This window comes from Salmo salar, chromosome ssa03 (assembly GCF_905237065.1).
Source record: "Salmo salar chromosome ssa03, Ssal_v3.1, whole genome shotgun sequence".
In the NCBI taxonomy this organism is placed as follows: domain Eukaryota; kingdom Metazoa; phylum Chordata; class Actinopteri; order Salmoniformes; family Salmonidae; genus Salmo; species Salmo salar.
The window spans coordinates 103,124,942-103,144,453 of record NC_059444.1 but is presented as its reverse complement, the minus strand read 5'-3'; the positions used below and the strand labels follow the sequence as shown (position 1 = coordinate 103,144,453).

The following is a 19,512-nucleotide window of genomic DNA, read 5'->3' as shown; positions in this document are numbered from 1 at the left end:
TTTACTTTGGGCACGTTTGTCATCGAAACTTCTAAATTCTGCCCCCTACCCTAAAAGCTAATACATGAACGTTTCTGAAAGTGATATATAGCGTTTAGTAATGAAACTCTTCTTATGTTTCCCCATCTGAGATCAGAGTAGATGAGAAATGTAATGTTTGTCTCTGTTGTGTTGAAGACCAATCAAGCAGGAGAGACCAGCCTCCCCTGTTCCCAGCTGTGTGTCCATGAAGAGTGACTGGTCTATGGGTCAACCTCTAAACTTTAGAGAGGGAGACTTTTCTACTGAACAAAGGTAAGAAGAACTCATGGGTCATGGTCAGTGAGTTTAACAACACTGTCTGTAGTCATTTCTCCTCTCCCATTTTCACATTTATTTTGGTTGCTTTCATAATCCATAGGCTAATTATTTTTCCATTTTCATAGTCCTAAAACAATATTAAACAAACACAACGTTCCCTCCCTGTGTGTGTGTGTGTGTGTGTGTGTGTGTGTGTGTGTGTGTGTGTGTGTGTGTGTGTGTGTGTGTGTGTGTGTGTGTGTGTGTGTGTGTGCTCTCCCTGGATGAGGAGATGTAATCTCTATCCTGATTGCCTAATCACTTTTATCCTTACCTACATGTACATATTACCTCAACTTTCCTCAACTACCTGGTACCCCTGCACATTGACTCAGTACTGGTACTCCTTATAGTCTCATTATTATCTCAACTACCTGGTACCCCTGCACATTGACTCAGTACTGGTACTCCTTATAGTCTCATTATTACCTCAACTACCTGGTACTCCTGCACATTGACTCAGTACTGGTACTCCTTATAGCCTCATTATTACCTCAACTACCTGGTACCCCTGGACATTGACTCAGTACTGGTACTCCGTATAGCCTCATTATTACCTCAACTACCTGGTACCCCGCACATTGACTCAGTACTGGTACTCCGTATAGCCTCATTATTACCTCAACTACCTGGTACCCCTGCACATTGACTCAGTACTGGTACTCCTTATAGTCTCATTATTACCTCAACTACCTGGTACCCCTGCACATTGACTCAGTACTGGTACTCCTTATAGTCTCATTATTACCTCAACTACCTGGTACCCCTGCACATTGACTCAGTACTGGTACTCCTTATAGTCTCATTATTACCTCAACTACCTGGTACCCCTGCACATTGGCTCAGTACTGGTACTCCTTATAGTCTCATTATTACCTCAACTACCTGGTACCCCTGCACATTGACTCAGTACTGGTACTCCTTATAGTCTCATTATTACCTCAACTACCTGGTACCCCTGCACATTGACTCAGTACTGGTACTCCTTATAGTCTCATTATTACCTCAACTACCTGGTACCCCGCACATTGACTCAGTACTGGTACTCCTTATAGTCTCATTATTACCTCAACTACCTGGTACCCCTGCACATTGACTCAGTACTGGTACTCCTTATAGTCTCATTATTACCTCAACTACCTGGTACCCCTGCACATTGACTCAGTACTGGTACTCCTTATAGTCTCATTATTACCTCAACTACCTGGTACCCCTGCACATTGACTCAGTACTGGTACTCCTTATAGTCTCATTATTACCTCAACTACCTGGTACCCCTGCACATTGACTCAGTACTGGTAGTCCTTATAGTCTCATTATTACCTCAACTACCTGGAACCCCTGCACATTGACTCAGTACTGGTACTCCTTATAGCCTCATTATTACCTCAACTACCTGGTACCCCTGCACATTGACTCAGTACTGGTACTCCTTATAGTCTCATTATTACCTCAACTACCTGGTACCCCTGCACATTGACTCAGTACTGGTAATCCTTATAGCGTAATTATTGTTATTTTGTGTTACTATTTCCTTTTTTTTATTTACAAGGTATAAGGTCAACGTAGCAAGTCTGGTGAACAGGGCAGAGCTCCATATCCGCAGGCAAACCAGCAGAAACTGGATCAGCAGCACAACAAGGTATCATGTCTGGTGGACAGGTCAGAGTTCATATCCTCAGTCAGACCAGTAGAAACTGGATCAGCAGCACTACAAGGTATCACGTCTGGTGGACAGGTCAGAGTTCATATCCTCAGTCAGACCAGCAGAAACTGGATCAGCAGCACTACAAGGTATCACGTCTGGTGGACAGGTCAGAGTTCATATCCTCAGTCAGACCAGCAGAAACTGGATCAGCAGCACTACAAGGTATCACGTCTGGTGGACAGGTCAGAGTTCATATCCTCAGTCAGACCAGTAGAAACTGGATCAGCAGCACTACAAGGTATCACGTCTGGTGGACAGGTCAGAGTTCATATCCTCAGTCAGACCAGTAGAAACTGGATCAGCAGCACTACAAGGTATCATGTCTGGTGGACAGGTCAGAGTTCATATCCTCAGTCAGACCAGTAGAAACTGGATCAGCAGCACTACAAGGTATCACATCCGGTGGAGCATGTATCAATACTGATAGGATGGAAAGAAAGGGAGCGCTGCTCTCAGATCAGTTTTCTACATTAAAATCTTTCCTTAATGTAAGAATATTTTATAGATAAATACACAATGCAGAGTTTGAGAGGACGAGAGGACTGGAGTACTAATGGTCAATAGGGAATTGTAAATAGGAGTTGGGTTTCAGTTCAACATCTGTTACAATCTGTGGAATGTCACTCCTGAACTCAGAGCGACGTGTGCTACGTGGGCCACGTTGGTATTGGTCTGTACATTGAGTCGAGAGCAGGATACTTGTTAATTGGCCATTGGCCAAGTTGTCCTGCAAGGACTTCTGATTGGTCAACCCCAGGCTATGGTGGGGGGTTATAAATGGCATCCTGTTCCTTTGTTTGGTGGGGAAAAGCTGAGGACAGGGGATTCTGATTGGTCAACTCCAGGCTAGGGTGGGGGGTTATAAATGGCTTCCTGTTCCCTTGTTTGGTGGGGAAAAGCTGAGGACAGGGGAGACTGAACATCTGAACATCTTCCTCCCAGCTTGACATGCCATAACAGGTTAGATATGCTATTACTTCAATTTTTAAAAAATATGACTATTTTACACCATTTTAAAGATAAGACTCTCGTTAATCTAACCACACTGTCCGATTTCAAAAAGGCTTTACAACGAAAACAAAACATTAGATTATGTCAGCAGAGTACCCAGCCAGAAATAATCAGACACCCATTTTTCAAGCTAGCATATAATGTCACATAAACCCAAACCACAGCTAAATGCAGCACTAACCTTTGATGATCTTCATCAGATGACAACCCTAGGACATTATGTTATACAATACATGCATGTTTTGTTCAATCAAGTTCATATTTATATCAAAAACCAGCTTTTTACATTAGCATGTGACTAGCATGTGACTAGCATTCCCACCGAACACTGCCGGTGAATTTACTAAATTACTCACGATAAACGTTCACAAAAAGCATAACAATTATTTTAAGAATTATAGATACAGAACTCCTCTATGCACTCGATATGTCCGATTTTAAAATAGCTTTTCGGTGAAAGCACATTTTGCAATATTCTCAGTAGATAGCCCGGCATCACGGGGCTAGCTATTTAGACACCCAGCAGGTTTAGCACTCATCAAAGTCAGATTTACTATAAGAAAAATGTTCTTACCTTTGTTGTCTTCGTCAGAATGCACTCCCAGGACTTCTACTTCAATAACAAATGTTGGTTTGGTCCAAAATAATCCATCGTTATATCCAAACAGCGGCGTTTTGTTCGTGTGTTCTAGACACTATCCTAAATGCTAAATCAGGGTTACGAGCATGGCGCAATTCGTGACAAAAGAATTCTAAATATTCCATTACCGTACTTCGAAGCATGTCAACCGCTGTTAAAAATCAATTTTTATGCCATTTTTCTCATAAAAAAGCGATAATATTCCAACCGGGAATCTGCGTTTAGATAAACAGACAAAGGAAAAGAAACCATTCGGTCGAAGCGGGCACGCGCCTAAGCCCATAGTACTCTGAGTGGCCACTTGCCAAAAGCGATAAAGTGTTTCAGCCAGAGCCTGCCTCGATATCGTTCAACGTTTTCCCGGGCTCTGAGACCCTATGGAAGACGTAGGAAGTGTCATGTTATTGCACAGATCCTGAGTCTTCAATAAAAAGAGCCAAGATGAAACACTACTTCTCAGACAGGCCACTTCCTGCTTGAAATCTTCTCAGGTTTTGGCCTGCCATAGGAGTTCTGTTATACTCACAGACACCATTCAAAGAGTTTTAGAAACTTTAGGGTGTTTTCTATCCAAAGCCAATAATTATATGCATATTCTAGTTACTGGGCAGGTGTAGTCACCAGATTAAATCGGGTACGTTTTTTATCCAGCCGTGCAAATACTGCCCCCTATCCCCAACAGGTTAAACAACACTGTCTCTAGTCATTTCTCCTCTCCCATTTTCACATTTCTTTTGGTTGTTTTCATAATCCATAGGCTAATCCTTTAGTCCATTTTCATAGTCCTAAAACAATATGAAACAAACACAACGTTCCCTCCGTGTGTGTGTGTGTGTGTGTGTGTGTGTGTGTGTGTGTGTGTGTGTGTGTGTGTGTGTGTGTGTGTGTGTGTGTGTGTGTGTGTGTGTGTGTGTGTGTGTGTGTGTGTGTGTGTGTGTGTGTGTGTGTGTGTGTGTGTACTGTAATCTCATGTTTTGTCCACAGAAACCAACAGGAGAGATCAGAGTCAGAGATTCTCAGTGGTCAGTCTTCCCAGAGTCATCAAACAGACCTGGACTCTATATTCAGTGTATGTGGTCCTGTTATGAACATTTGTTTTTGTTTTCCTCAAGTAAAGTTGATCTGTCAATCATTCATTATTGTGTTGATGAGAAAGCATTTCTTCTCTTGCTTAACTTATTTACTTTATTATTTCAGTTGCTTGAAGAGAAAATTATTACATTTGTGAAGAACGAGCTGAAAATGTTCAAGAGGAATCTTAGTCCAGAACTCCCACAAGGCTTTGAGAGTCAGAAGCAGGATGAGGAAGTGGTGGATGCTGAAGATGAGAAGCAGGAGAGCAGTGCCAGAGAGGGGGCTCTGAAGATCACACTGCACGTCCTGAGGAAAATGAACCAGAAAGAGCTTGCTGACACACTGGAGAAAAGTAAGAGCTGTTTTACTCATGTTGAATGCTGTTTTATAACATTTAAAAGCTGTGGCTAAAGTACAGCTAAAGTAGCTGTGTAACTCAATGATATTGTAGCAGCCTTAACACAACACCTAGTGACCTCATCAAGTAGCAGAAGGGATGTGTTGTGTGGATTAATTTAGAGAGAGAGACAGAGAGAGAGAGAGAGAGAGAGAGAGAGAGAGAGAGAGAGAGAGAACATTAATAATACCATCAATAATACCAATAATAATGTAATCAGTCACACCAGTCTGTAATGCATTATGAAAACATATACACATTTATACTGTTGTGTCTTTGGGCACCATTAAACTTGTTTATCAAATAACTCCCTGTAATTATTATCACGCGATTAAACTGATTAATCGTTTAACCTCTATGGGCTAGGTGGGACGCTTGCAGCATTGACACGGCTGGATAAAAAACATACCCGATTTAATCTGGTTACCACTCCTACCCAGTAACTAGAATATGGATATACTTATTACATATGGATAGAAAACACCCTAAATTTTCTAAAACTGTTTGAATGGTGTCTGTGAGTATAACAGAACTCAAATGGCAGGTCAAAACCTGAGAGATTCCTTTACAGGAAGTGGCCTGTCTGACCATTTGTTGAACTTCTTTTCCATCTCTATCATTTACTAAGGATCTCTGCTCTAACGTGACACTTCCCACGTCGTCCATAGGCGCTCAGAGCCCGGGAAAAAACAGAATGTCGTCATTCCAGCCCCAGGCTGAAACACATTATCGCCTTTCTCAAGTGGCCCATCAAGAGACACTAGCTTATGCGCGTGACCCCGACCGCCCCCGCCTTTGGGATTTTTTTCCTCTGTTTGCCGAAAAGGAGATTCCCTGTCGGAATATTATCGCTTTTCTACGAGAAAAGTGTCGTAAAAATTGATTTTAAACAGCGGTTGACATGCTTCGAAGTACGGTAATGGAATACTTAGAATTTTATTGTCACGAATTGCGCCAAGCGCGTGACACTTCTTTACTATTTCGGATAGTGTCTGGAATGCACGAACAAAACGCCGCTATTCGGATATAACGATGGATTATTTTGGACCAAACCAACATTTGTTATTGAAGTAGCAGTCCTGGCTGTGTATTCTGACGAAGACAACAAAAGGTAATGACATTTTTATAATAGTAAATATGATTATGGTGAGTGCTAAACTTGCCGGGTGTCTAAATAGCGAGCCCGTGATGCCTGGGCTATGTACTTAGAATATTGCAAAATGTGCTTTCACCAAAAAGCTATTTTAAAATCGGACATATCGAGTGCATAGAGGAGGTCTGTATCTATAATTCTTAAAATAATTGTTATGCTTTTTGTGAACGTTTATCGTGAGTAATTTAGTAAAATATTAGCGAATTCCCCGGAAGTTTGCGGGGGTATGCTAGTTCTGAACGTCACATGCTAATGTAAAAGCTGGTTTTTGATATAAATATGAACTTGATTGAACAAAACATGCATGTATTGTATAACATAATGTCCTAGGGTTGTCATCTGATGAAGATCATCAAAGGTGAGTGCTGCATTTAGCTGTCTTCTGGGTTTTGGTGACATTATATGCTGGCTTGAAAAATGGGTGTCTGATTATTTCTGGCTTGGTACTCTGCTGACATAATCTAATATTTTGCTTTCGTTGTAAAGCCTTTTTGAAATCGGACAGTGTGGTTAGATTAACGAGTCTTGTCTTTAAATGGCTGTAAAATAGTCATATGTTTGAGAAATTGAAGTAATAGGATTTTTAAGGTTTTGAAAATCGCGCCACAGGATAGCAGTCGCTGTTACGTAGGTGGGACGAATTCGTCCCGCCTAGCCTAGAGAGGTTAATACATTTTATACAACCATTTAGATGCAAGTCCCATAGCTGAGGCTATTATATAAACAGTTTTATGGTAATACTGTGGTCTCTTCTGAGTATCACACAATTGTACCAAGCGGACCAGTTCGTAGCTGGATTCTTCACCGATCTTTTATACCTTCTCCAGAACATAAATGTCGTTTGGTTCCCCAATTCTGTGAGTTGGAAGAATTTCCTTGTCTCTCTATGAAACCCCTCTCAGTCTCAACTGGGCCTGTTAGGCAGGACATTTCCTTTGGAATTTACGACCGCCTTGACAGGGCCTGGGTAGGGAGAGGTAGGTAGGGGGGATGGTGCAAGGCGGAGGGGGTCAACTGTGCTCCCTGTTCCCAGAGTGAGGGCAACGTCATGACAATACATTCAGTTAAGAGAATAAATGATTATAATTTAAAATGTTATAACAGTCCTACAATACTGTAGGCATTAAAACAGACGTAATATTAATATCCTCTGTGCTATTTCTTCATTCAGATGAGCTTGCTGTGATTTGCCAACGTGAACTCAAATCTAATCTAAAGAAGAAGTTTCAATGTGTATTTGAGGGGATCGCTAAACAAGGAAACCCAACACTTCTCAATAAGATCTACACAGAGCTCTACATCACAGAGGGTGGAACAGGACAGGTCAATAATGAACATGAACTGAGACAGATTGAGACAACAACCAGGAAACAAGCAAGACCAGAGACTGCAATCAAATGTAACGACATCTTCAAACCCTTAACCGGACAAGACAAACGTATCAGAACTGTGCTGACAAAGGGAGTCGCTGGCATTGGAAAAACAGTCTCTGTGCAGAAGTTCATTCTGGACTGGGCTGAAGGAAAAGCAAATCAGGATGTTCAATTTGTGTTTTCATTCCCTTTTCGGGAGCTGAATTTGATGAAAGGGGAAAAACACACTTTGATTGAACTTGTCAATCACTTCTCAATGGAAACCAAACAATCAGGAATCTCCATCTACAACAAGTACAAAGTTCTGTTCATCTTTGATGGTCTGGATGAGTGCCGACTGCCCCTAGACTTCCAGAAGAACAAGATCTGTTGGGACGTCACAAAGTCAACCTCAGTGGATGTTCTGCTGACAAATCTCATCAAGGGAAATCTGCTTCCCTCTGCTCTCCTCTGGATAACTACCCGACCTGCAGCAGCCAATAAGATCCCTTCAGGGTGTGTTGACCAGGTGACAGAGGTACGAGGGTTCAATGACCCACAGAAGGAGGAGTACTTCAGGAAGAGATTCAGTGATGAGGACCTGGCCAGCAGAATCATCTCACACATAAAGACATCAAGGAGCCTCCACATCATGTGCCACATTCCAGTCTTCTGTTGGATTTCTGCAACAGTCCTCGAACACATGCTGAAACATAATAGAGAAGAGATGCCCAAGACTCTGACTGAGATGTACACACACCTTGTGGTGTTTCATACCAACCAGAAGAATGAAAAGTATCTTGGGAAAGAAGAGACAGATCCACACTTGAATAACGAGAGCATTCTGTCACTGGGAAAACTGGCTTTTCAACAGCTAGTGAAGGGCAATCTGATTTTCTATGAAAAAGACCTGAAAGAGGCTGGCATTGATGTCAATGAAGCCTCAGTGTACTCAGGATTGTGCACACAGCTCTTTAAAGAGGAATGTGTGCTGTACCAGGACAAGGTGTACTGCTTCGTTCATCTGAGCATTCAGGAGTTTCTGGCTGCTGTGTATGTGTTCCTCTCATTCATCAACAACAATGAGAATCTAATGGATGAACTGCAAACAAAATACAAGTCTGAAGTTACTTTCTACAAGAGTGCTGTGGATAAAGCCTTACAAAGTGAGATGGGAAACCTGGACCTGTTCCTCCGCTTCGTTCTGGGCCTCTCATTGGAGTCCAATCAGAAGCACTTACGAGGTCTACTGACAAAGAGAAGAAGCAGCTCAAAGAGCCATGAAGAAACAGTCAAGCACATCAAGGAGAAGATCAGGGAGAATCCCTCTCCAGAGAGGTGCATCAATCTGTTCCACTGTCTGAATGAACTGAATGACCATTCTCTAGTGGAGGAGATCCAAAGCTACCTGAGCTCAGGAAGTCTCTCAAAACCCAACCTGTCACCTGCACAGTGGTCAGCTCTGGCCTTTGTATTGCTGACTTCAGAAAAGGAGCTGGATGTGTTTGACCTGAAGAAATTCTCCAGATCAGAGAAAGGTCTTCTGAGGCTGCTGCCAGTGGTCAAAGCCTCCAGAGCTGCTCTGTGAGTACATAAAATGACATACAAGAACTAATCATCAGGAAGCAATATTCAGTTTAGAGAAAAATATGTAGTGTAATATGTATATAATATTATATTGAATAACATATTGAATAAATGCATTGATTTTCACATTAGTATAACATTATGACCATACAAATCTATATGTTGTTTGAGAGAATAAACCAAATGCATCTACCGTTGTCCTTCTACACTACTCATTAAATTAACAGTATGTTTGTGAAGTCATGATGATCTCTTTGTCAGGCTGTCAGGCTGTGGAGTCACAAAGAAAGGCTGTGCTTCTCTGGTCTCAGCTCTGAGGTCAAACCCCTCACACCTGAGAGAGCTGGACCTGAGTAACAATGACCTGAAGGATTCAGGAGTGAAGCTGCTCTCTGCTGGACTGGGGAATCTCCACTGTAAACTGGAGACTCTGAGGTCAGTATTCCTGTAGGTAGTCAAAAAGTGATAACTGTTCACCAGATCCACATGTGTTTACCAGAAACACATAGTCCACACCATATGTGTTTGGACAGTGAAGCTTATAGTTTTAAATGTGGTGCTATGCTCCAGCATTTTGGATTTGAGATAGAATTTTTCATATCAGGTGACAGTACAGAATGTCACCTTTTATTTGAGGGTATTTTCATACATAGCTGTGTTACTGTTACGAAAGGAAAGCACTTTATGTATTTAGTTCTCCCATTTGAAAAAGTTGTACATATTCGGACAAATTTGCTTATATTGTTTTAAAGTTGTCATAAGTTTAGTATTTAGTCCCATGTTCCATGCCTGCAGTGATTACATCAAGCCTGTGATTCTACTAACTTGTTGAATTCATTTTGCAGTTTGTCTTGGTTGTGTTTTGGATTATGTTTTTCCTAATAGAAACTGATTGGTGAATAATGTCCTGTCATTTTGGAGTCACTTCACTTGTATTGTCAGTAAGAATAAGAATGAATCGAGAATGATGATGAATGAGAAAGTTACAGAGGCACAAGGATCAAACCCCCTCTGTTATTGGTAATGGTGAGAGGTTAGTATGTTTTGTTGTATCCTCTGTTATTGGTAATGGTGAGAGGTTAGCATGTTTTGTTGTAGCCTCTGTTATTGGTAATGGTGAGAGGTTAGCATGTTTTGTTGTAGCCTCTGTTATTGGTAATGGTGAGCGGTTAGCATGTTTTGTTGTAGCCTCTGTTATTGGTAATGGTGAGAGGTTAGCATGTTTTGTTGTAGCCTCTGTTATTGGTAATGGTGAGAGGTTAGCATGTTTTGTTGTAGCCTCTGTAATTGGTAATGGTGAGAGGTTAGCATGTTTTGTTGTAGCCTCTGTTATTGGTAATGGTGAGAGGTTAGCATGTTTTGTTGTATCCTCTGTTATTGGTAATGGTGAGAGGTTAGCATGTTTTGTTGTAGCCTCTGTTATTGGTAATGGTGAGAGGTTAGCATGTTTTGTTGTATCCTCTGTTATTGGTAATGGTGAGAGGTTAGCATGTTTTGTTGTAGCCTCTGTTATTGGTAATGGTGAGAGGTTAGCATGTTTTGTTGTATTCTCTGTTATTGGTAATGGTGAGAGGTTAGCATGTTTTGTTGTAGCCTCTGTTATTGGTAATGGTGAGAGGTTAGTATGTTTTGTTGTATCCTCTGTTATTGGTAATGGTGGGAGGTTAGCATGTTTTGTTGTAGCCTCTGTTATTGTTAATGGTGAGAGGTTAGCATGTTCTGTTGTATCCTCTGTTATTGGTAATGGTGGGAGGTTAGCATGTTCTGTTGTGGCCTCTGTAACTTTCTCACTCATTCTGATTCATGATTTATTCATGATTGTTCTTAATCATGGCATCATGAGAATTGAATTTTTAATCGTCAATCACATACAGTTGAAGTCGGATGTGTACATACACTTAGGTTGGAGTCATTAAAACGTGTTTTGAACCTCTCCACAAATTTCTTGTTAACAAACTATATAGTTTTGGCAAGTCGGTTAGGACATCTACTTTGTGCATGACACAAGTAATTTTTGAAACAATTGTTTACAGTCAGATTATTTCACTTATAATTCACTGTATCACAATTCCAGTGGGTCAGAAGTTTACATGCACTAAGTTGACTGTGCCTTTAAACAGCTTGGAAAATTCCAGAAAATCATGTTATGGCTTTAGAAGCATCTGGTAGGCTAATTGACATCATTTGGATGTATTTCAAGGCCTACCTTCAAACTCAGTGCCTCTTTGCCTGACATCATGGGAAAATGAAAAGAAATCAGCCAAGATCTCAGAAAAAAATTGTAGACCTCCACAAGTATGGTTCATCCTTGGGAACAATTTCCAAACGCCTGAAGGTAACACGTTCATCTGTTCAAACAATAGTACGCAAGTCTAAACACCATGGGACCACACAGCCGCCATTCCGCTCAGGAAGGAGACGCGTTCTGTCTCCTAGAGATTAACTTACTTTGGTGCAAATCAATCCCAGAACAACAGCAAAGGACCTTGTGAAGATGTTGGAGGAAACAGGTACAAAAGTATCTATATCCACAGTAAAATGAGTCCTATATCGACATAATCTGAAAGGTTGCTCAGCAAGGAAGAAGCCACTGCTCCCAAACCACCATAAAAAACGCCAGACTACGGTTTGCAACTGCACATGGGGACAAAGATCGTACTTTTTGGAGAAATGTCCTCTGGTCAGATGAAACAATACAAGAACTGTTTGGCCATAATGAACATCGTTATGTTTGGAGGAAAAAGGGGAGGCTTGCAAGCCAAAGAACACCATCCCAACCGTGAAGCCCGGGGTGGCAGCATCATGTTGTGGGGGTGTTTTGCTGCAGGAGGGACTGGTGCACTTCACAAAATAGATGGCATCATGAGGGCAGAAAATTACGTGGATATATTGAAGCAACATCTCAAGACATCAGTCAGGAAGTTATAGCTTGGTCACAAAGGGGTCTTCCAAATGGACAATGACCCCAAGCATACTTCCAAAGTTGTGGCAAAATGGATTAAGGACAACAAAGTCAAGGTATTGGAGTGGCCATCACAAAACCTTGACCTCAATCCCATAGAAAATTTGTGGGCAGAACTGAAAAAGCGTGTGCGAGCAAGAGGCCTACAAACCTGACTCAGTTACACCAGCTCTGTCAGGAGAAATGGGCCAAAATTCACCCAACTTATTGTGGGAAGCTTGTGGAAGGCTACCCGAAACGTTTAACCCAAGTTAAACCATTTAAAGGCAATGCTACCAAATACTAATTGAGTGTATGTAAACTTCTGACCCACTGGGAATGTGATGAAAGAAATAAAAGCTGAAATAAATCATTTTCTCTACTATTATTCTGACATTTCACATTCTTAAAATAAAGTGGTGATCCTAACTGACCTAAGACAGGGGACTTTTACTAGGATTAAATGTCAGGAATTGTAAAAATTGAGTTTAAATGCATTTTGCTAAGGTATATGTAAACTTCTGACTTCAACTGTATGTATTAAAATACCCTCAAATAAAAGGTGACATTATATACTGTCACCTCATATGAAACATTTGATCTGAAATCCAAAATGTTGGAGTTTAGAGCCACATTTAAAATGTTATCTTCACTGTCAAAATAGATATGGTGTGGACTGTATACTCAATACAATCTAAATCTGATACCTCACTGTCTGTCTTTTGACTGATACTGCTTTTAAACTGGTCTGGTCAGTCTACTCAAATATTTGTATTATACATGTTTCTATCTGCAGGCAAAACTTTGATAATTTGTCATTTTTAATGATGATACATTCATTTACGAATAGATATGAAAGGTTTCAGGACACTGATATCTGAATATGTTGAAAAATGATACTGCCACTATTTTCACCACCAAAGCATAGCAGTGTGATTTTAATATGATTTGACTCTTTGCAGGCTGTCAGGCTGTCTAGTCACAGAGGAAGGCTGTGATTCTCTGGTCTCAGCTCTGAGGTCAAACCCGTCACACCTGAGAGAGCTGGACCTGAGTAACAATGACCTGAAGGATTCAGGAGTGGAGCTGCTCTCTGCTGTACTGGGGGATCCACACTGTAAACTGGAGACTCTGAGGTCAGTATTCCTGTAGTTGGTCAACAAGTGATAACTGTTCACCAGATCCACATGTGTTTACCAGACACACATAGTCCACACCATATGTGTTTGGACAGTGAAGCTTACAGTTTTACATTTGGTGCTATGCTCCAGCATTTTGGATTTGAGATAGAATGTTGGATATTAGGTGACAGTACAGAACGTCACCTTTTGTTTAAAGGTGTTCATACATATACAGTCGTGGCCACAAGTTTTGAGAATGACACAAATATTAATTTTCACAAAGTCTGCTGCTTCAGTGTCTTTAAATATTTTTGTCAGATGTTACTATGGAATACTGAAGTATAATTACAAGCATTTCATAAGTGTCAAAGGCTTTTATTGACAATCATATGAAGTTTAAGCAATGAGTCAATATTTGCAGTGCTGACCATTCTTTTCCAAGACCTCTGCAATCTGCCCTGGCATGCTGTCAATTAACCTCTGGGCCACATCCTGACTGATGGCAGCCCATTCTTGCATAATCAATGCTTGGAGTTTGTCGGAATTTGTGGGTTTTTGTTTGTCCACCTGCCTCTTGAGGATTGACCACAAGTTCTCAATGGGATTAAGGTCTGGGGAGTTTCCTGGCCATGGACCCAAAATATCAATGTTTTGTTCCCAGAGCCACTTAGTTATCACTTTTGCCTTATGGCAAGGTGCTCCATCATGCTGGAAAAGGCATTGTTCGTCACCAAACTGTTCCTGACTGGTTGGGAGAAGTTGCTCTCGGAGGATGTGTTGGTACCATTCTTTATTCATGGCTGTGTTCTTAGGCAAAATTGTGAGTGAGCCCACTCCCTTGGCTGAGAAGCAACCCCACACATGAATGGTCTCAGGATGCTTTACTGTTGGCATGACACAGGACTGATGGTAGCTCTCACCTTGCCTTCTCCAGACAAGCTTTTTTCCGGATGCCTCAAACAATCAGAAAGGGGATTCATCAGAAAAATGACTTACCCCAGTCCTCAGCAATCCAATCCCTGTACCTTTTGCAGAATATCAGTCTGTCCCTGATGTTTTTCCTGGAGAGAAGTTGCTTCTTTGCTGCCCTTCTTGACACCAGGCCATCCTCCGAAAGTCTTCGCCTCACTGTGCGTGCAGATGCACTCACACCTGCCTGCTGCCATTCCTGAGCAAGCTCTGTACTGGTGGTGCCCCGATCCCGCAGCTGAATCAACTTTAGGAGACGGTCCTGGCGTTTGCTGGACTTTCTTGGGCGCCCTGAAGCCTTCTTCACAACAATTGAACCGCTCTCCTTGAAGTTCTTGATGATCCGATAAATGGTTGATTTAGGTGCAATCTTACTGGCAGCAATATCCTTGCCTGTGAAGCCCTTTGTGTGCAAAGCAATGATGATGACACGTGTTTCCTTGCAGGTAACCATGTTGACAGAGGAAGAACAATGATTCCAAGCACCACCCTCCTTTTGAAGCTTCCAGTCTGTTATGCAAACACAATCAGCATGACAGAGTGATCTCCAGCCTTGTCCTCGTCAACACTCACACCTGTGTTACCGAGAGAATCACTGACATGATGTCAGCTGGTCCTTTTGTGGCAGGGCTGAAATGCAGTGGAAATGTTTTTTGGGGATTCAGTTCATTTGCATGGCAAAGAGGGACTTGGCAATTATTTGCAATTTATCTGATCACTCTTCATAACATTCTGGAGTATATGCAAATTGCCATCATACAAACTGAGGCAGCAGACTTTGTGAAAATTAATATTTGTGTCATTCTCAAAACTTTTGGCCAAGACTGTATTTTTTACCGTTTAGATATGAAAGCACTTTATGCATCTAAACTCAACAAAAAAGAAACATCCCTTTTTCAGGACCCTGTCTTTCAAAGATAATTCGTAAAAATCCAAATAACTTCACAGATCTTCATTGTAAAGGGTTTAAGCACTGTTTCCCCATGCTTGTTCAATGAACCATAAACAATTAATGAACATGCACCTGTGGAACGGTCGTTAAGACACTAACAGCTTACAGATGGTAGGCAATGAAGGTCACAGTTATGAAATCTTAGGACACGAAAGAGGCCTTTCTACTGACTCTGAAAAACACCAAAAGAAAGATGCCCAGGGTCCCTGCTCATCTGCGTGAACGTGCCTTAGGCATGCTGCAAGGAGGCACAAGGACTGCAGATGTGGCCAGGGCAATAAATTGCAATGTTCGTACTATGAGACGCCTTAGACAGCGCTACAGGGAGACAGGACGGACAGCTGATCGTCCTCACAGTGGCAGGGTCACGTGTAACAACACCTGCGCAGGATCGGTACATCCGAACATCACACCTGCGGGACAGGTACAGGATGGCAACAACTGCCCGAGTTACACCAGGAATGCACAATCCCTCCATCAGTCCTCAGACTGTCCGCAACAGGCTGAGATAGACTGGACTGAGGGCTTGTAGACCTGTTGTAAGGCAGGTCCTCACCAGACATCACCGGCAACAACGTCACCTATGGGCACAAACCCACCATCGCTGGACCAGACAGGACTGGCAAAAAGTGCTCTTCACTGACGAGTCGAGGTTTTGGCTCACCAGGGGTGATGGTCGGATTCGCGTTTATCGTCGAAGAAATGAGCGTTACACCGAGGCCTGTACTCTGGAGCGGGATCGATTTGGAGGTGGAGGGTCCGTCATGGTCTGGGGCAGTGTGTTACAGCATCACCGGACTGAGCTTGTTGTCATTGCAGGCAATCTCAACGATGTGCGTTACAGGAAGACATCCTCCTCTCTCATGTGGTACCCTTCCTGCAGGCTCATCCTGACATGACCCTCCAGCATGACAATGCCACCAGCCATACAGCTTGTTCTGTGCGTGATTTCCTGCAAGACAGGAATGTCAGTGTTCTGCCATGGCCAGCGAAGAGCCCGGATCTCAATCCCATTGAGCACATCTGGGACCTGTTGGATCGGAGGGTGAGGGCTAAGGCCATTCCCCCAAAATGTCCAGGAACTTGCAGGTGCCTTGGTGGAAGAGTGGGGTAACATCTCACATCAAGAACTGGCAAATCTGGTGCAGTCCATGAGGAGGAGATGCACTGCAGTACTTAATGCAGCTGGTGGCCACACCAGATACTGACTGTTACTTTTGATTTTGACCCCCCTTTGTTCAGGGACACATTATTCCATTTCTGTGAGTCACATGTCTGTGGAACTTGTTCAGTTTATGTCTCAGTTGTTGAATCTTGTTATGTTCATACAAATATTTACACATGTTAAGTTTGATGAAAATAAACGCAAATGACAGTGAGAGGACGTTTCTTTTTTGCTGAGTTTAGTTCTCCCATTTGAAGAAGTCTTAATTATTTGGACAAATTAATTTAGTCAAAAGTTTAGTGTTGGGTCCAATATTCCATACCTGCAGTGATTACATCAAGCGTGTGATTCTACTAACTTGTTGAATTCATTTCCAGTTTGTCTTGGTTGTGTTTAGGATTATATTTTTCCTAATAGAAACTGAATGGTGAATAATGTCCTGTCATTTTGGAGTCACTTCACTTGTATTGTCAGTAAGAATAGAAGATTTTTCTGAACACTTCTACATTCATGTGGATGCTACCATGATTATGAATAATCAGGAATTAGTCGTGAATAATGAGGAATGAGAAATTTACAGAGGTACAAAGATCATACCCCCTCTGTCATTGGTAATGGTGAGATGTTAGCATGTTCTGTTGTATCCTCTGTTATTGGTAATGGTGAGAGGTTAGCATGTTTTGTTGTAGCCTCTGTTATTGGTAATGGTGAGAGGTTAGCATGTTTTGTTGTAGCCTCTGTATTGGTAATGGTGAGAGGTTAGCATGTTTTGTTGAAGCCTCTGTTATTGGTAATGGTGAGAGGTTAGCATGTTTTGTTGTAGCCTCTGTTATTGGTAATGGTGAGAGGTTAGCATGTTTTGTTGTAGCCTCTGTTATTGGTAATGGTGAGAGGTTAGCATGTTTTGTTGTATCCTCTGTAACTCTCTCACTCATTATTATTCATGATCTTTCTCGATCATGGCAGTCACAGGCTTGATGTAGTCATTGCAGTCAAAGAATATGGGACCAAATACTAATCATTTGATTAATTTAATACACTATGAGTTAATTGGTCAGAAAACATATGACTTCTTTAAATAGGGGGACTAGATACATAAAGTGCTTTCATTTTTCTAAATGGTGAAACAGATATGTATGAAAATATCCTCAAATAAAAGGTGACATTATATACTGTCACCTCATATGAAACATTTGATCTGAAATCCAAAATGTTGGAGTTTAGAGCGTCATTTAAAATGTTATCTTCACTGTCAAAATAGATATGGTGTGGACTGTATACTCAATACAATCTAAATCTGATACCTCACTGTTTGTCTTTTGACTGATACTGCTTTTAAACTGGTCTGGTCAGTCTACTCAAATATTTGTACTATACATGTTTCTATCTGCAGGCAATACTTTGATCATTTGTCATTTTTAATGATACATTAATTTACGAATAGATATGGAAGGTTTCATATGTTGAAAAATTATACTGCTACTATTTTCACCACCAAAGAATAGCAGTGTGATTTTAATATGATTTGACTCTTTGCAGGCTGTCAGGCTGTAAACTCAGAAAGACATCCTGTAAAGTGTTGGCCTCAGTTCTCAGTTCAAACCCCTCACACCTGAGAGAGCTGGACCTGAGTAACAATGACCTGAAGGATTCAGGAGTGAAGCTGCTCTCTGCTGTACTGGGGAATCCCCACTGTAAACTGGAGACTCTGAGGTCAGTATTATCAGATATGAAAGTACTTTATGCATGTAGTTCTCCCATTTGAAAAAGTCGTAATTATTCGGACATATTACTTATAGTGTATTAAAGTAGTCATAAGTTTAGCATGTTGTCCCATATTCCATGCCTGCTGTCACGTTTCTCTAAGACAGAACCCAGAAGCAGACCAGGACAAGGTGAGTAAAATGAAGGTGAGTATTTATTGGTAGTCTTGATGTGTAATTTGAGTGATCCAGGAGACGGAGCAGCAGCGGAGGTGAGTTGATGAGAGTAGATGGGTGGATTCAATGACGTCACTGTATCCACCGACGGCCAGGCAAGGGAGTTGAATGTTCCGGGAGGATGACTGTAGACAGAGTAAACGGGGGGAGTAACCAGTAACAAGAACAAAACAACAAGACTAGCTCAGGAAACATGAGGCTGTTCGTTGCTAACGATCCAGCAGGGAATGGATGTCAGCTCAGGGCTTATGAAGAGGTGATGATCAGGACCAGGTGTGCAGAAGGTTGATGAGATGCAGGTGTAGGGTAATCACTAGATCTCCCGCCTAACTTCGTCGCCTGGCAACCAGACAGGTTTCTGAACGCACCCTTAGACTCCAAACAGAAAACAGTCAGCTCAGGCAGAAACAGACTCAGGAAGCGGGATTCCTGACACCTGCAGTGAGGCTTGTGATTCTACTAACTTGTTGAATTCATTTGCAGTTGGTCTTGGTTGTGTTTTGGATGATGTTTTTCCTAATAGAAACTGAATAGTAAATAATGTCCTGTCATGTTGGAGTCACTTCACTTCTATTGTCAGTGACTTCTACATTCATGTGGATACTACCATGATTATGAATAACCATGAATGAATCGTGAATGATGATAAATGAGAAACGGAGGCACAAAGATCAAACCCCCTCTGTTATTGGTAATGGTGAGAGGTTAGCATGTTTTGTTGTAGTCTCTGTTATTGGTAATGGTGAGATGTTAGCATGTTTTGTTGTAGTCTCTGTTATTGGTAATGGTGAGAGGTTAGCATGTTTTTTTGTAGCCTCTGTTATTGGTAATGGTGAGAGGTTAGCATGTTTTGTTGTAGCCTCTGTTATTGGTAATGGTGAGAGGTTAGCATGTTTTGTTGTATCCTCTGTTATTGGTAATGGTGAGAGGTTAGCATGTTCTGTTGTAGCCTCTGTTATTGGTAATGGTGAGAGGTTACCATGTTTTGTTGTATCCTCTGTTATTGGTAATGGTGAGAGGTTAGCATGTTTTGTTGTAGCCTCTGTTATTGGTAATGGTGAGAGGTTAGCATGTTTTGTTGTATCCTTTGTTATTGGTAATGGTGAGAGGTTAGCATGTTCTGTTGTAGCCTCTGTTATTGGTAATGGTGAGAGGTTACCATG

The 19,512-nt window shown here is 41.6% G+C and overlaps 1 protein-coding gene across 1 annotated transcript in view; it reads left to right on the top strand.

The window, feature by feature from the left end:
- The window catches only part of LOC106599211 (NACHT, LRR and PYD domains-containing protein 12-like), a 39,817-nt gene that overhangs the window by 14,731 nt on the left and 5,574 nt on the right, over positions 1-19,512 (top strand). The window contains exons 3-10 of the mRNA XM_045716100.1: positions 178-294; positions 1,892-1,981; positions 4,683-4,735; positions 7,225-7,238; positions 8,285-9,250; positions 9,545-9,696; positions 13,165-13,336; positions 17,974-18,122. Coding sequence (XP_045572056.1) covers positions 178-294; positions 1,892-1,981; positions 4,683-4,735; positions 7,225-7,238; positions 8,285-9,250; positions 9,545-9,696; positions 13,165-13,336; positions 17,974-18,122 — 1,713 coding nt within the window. The remainder of the gene's footprint in view (positions 1-177; positions 295-1,891; positions 1,982-4,682; positions 4,736-7,224; positions 7,239-8,284; positions 9,251-9,544; positions 9,697-13,164; positions 13,337-17,973; positions 18,123-19,512) is intronic.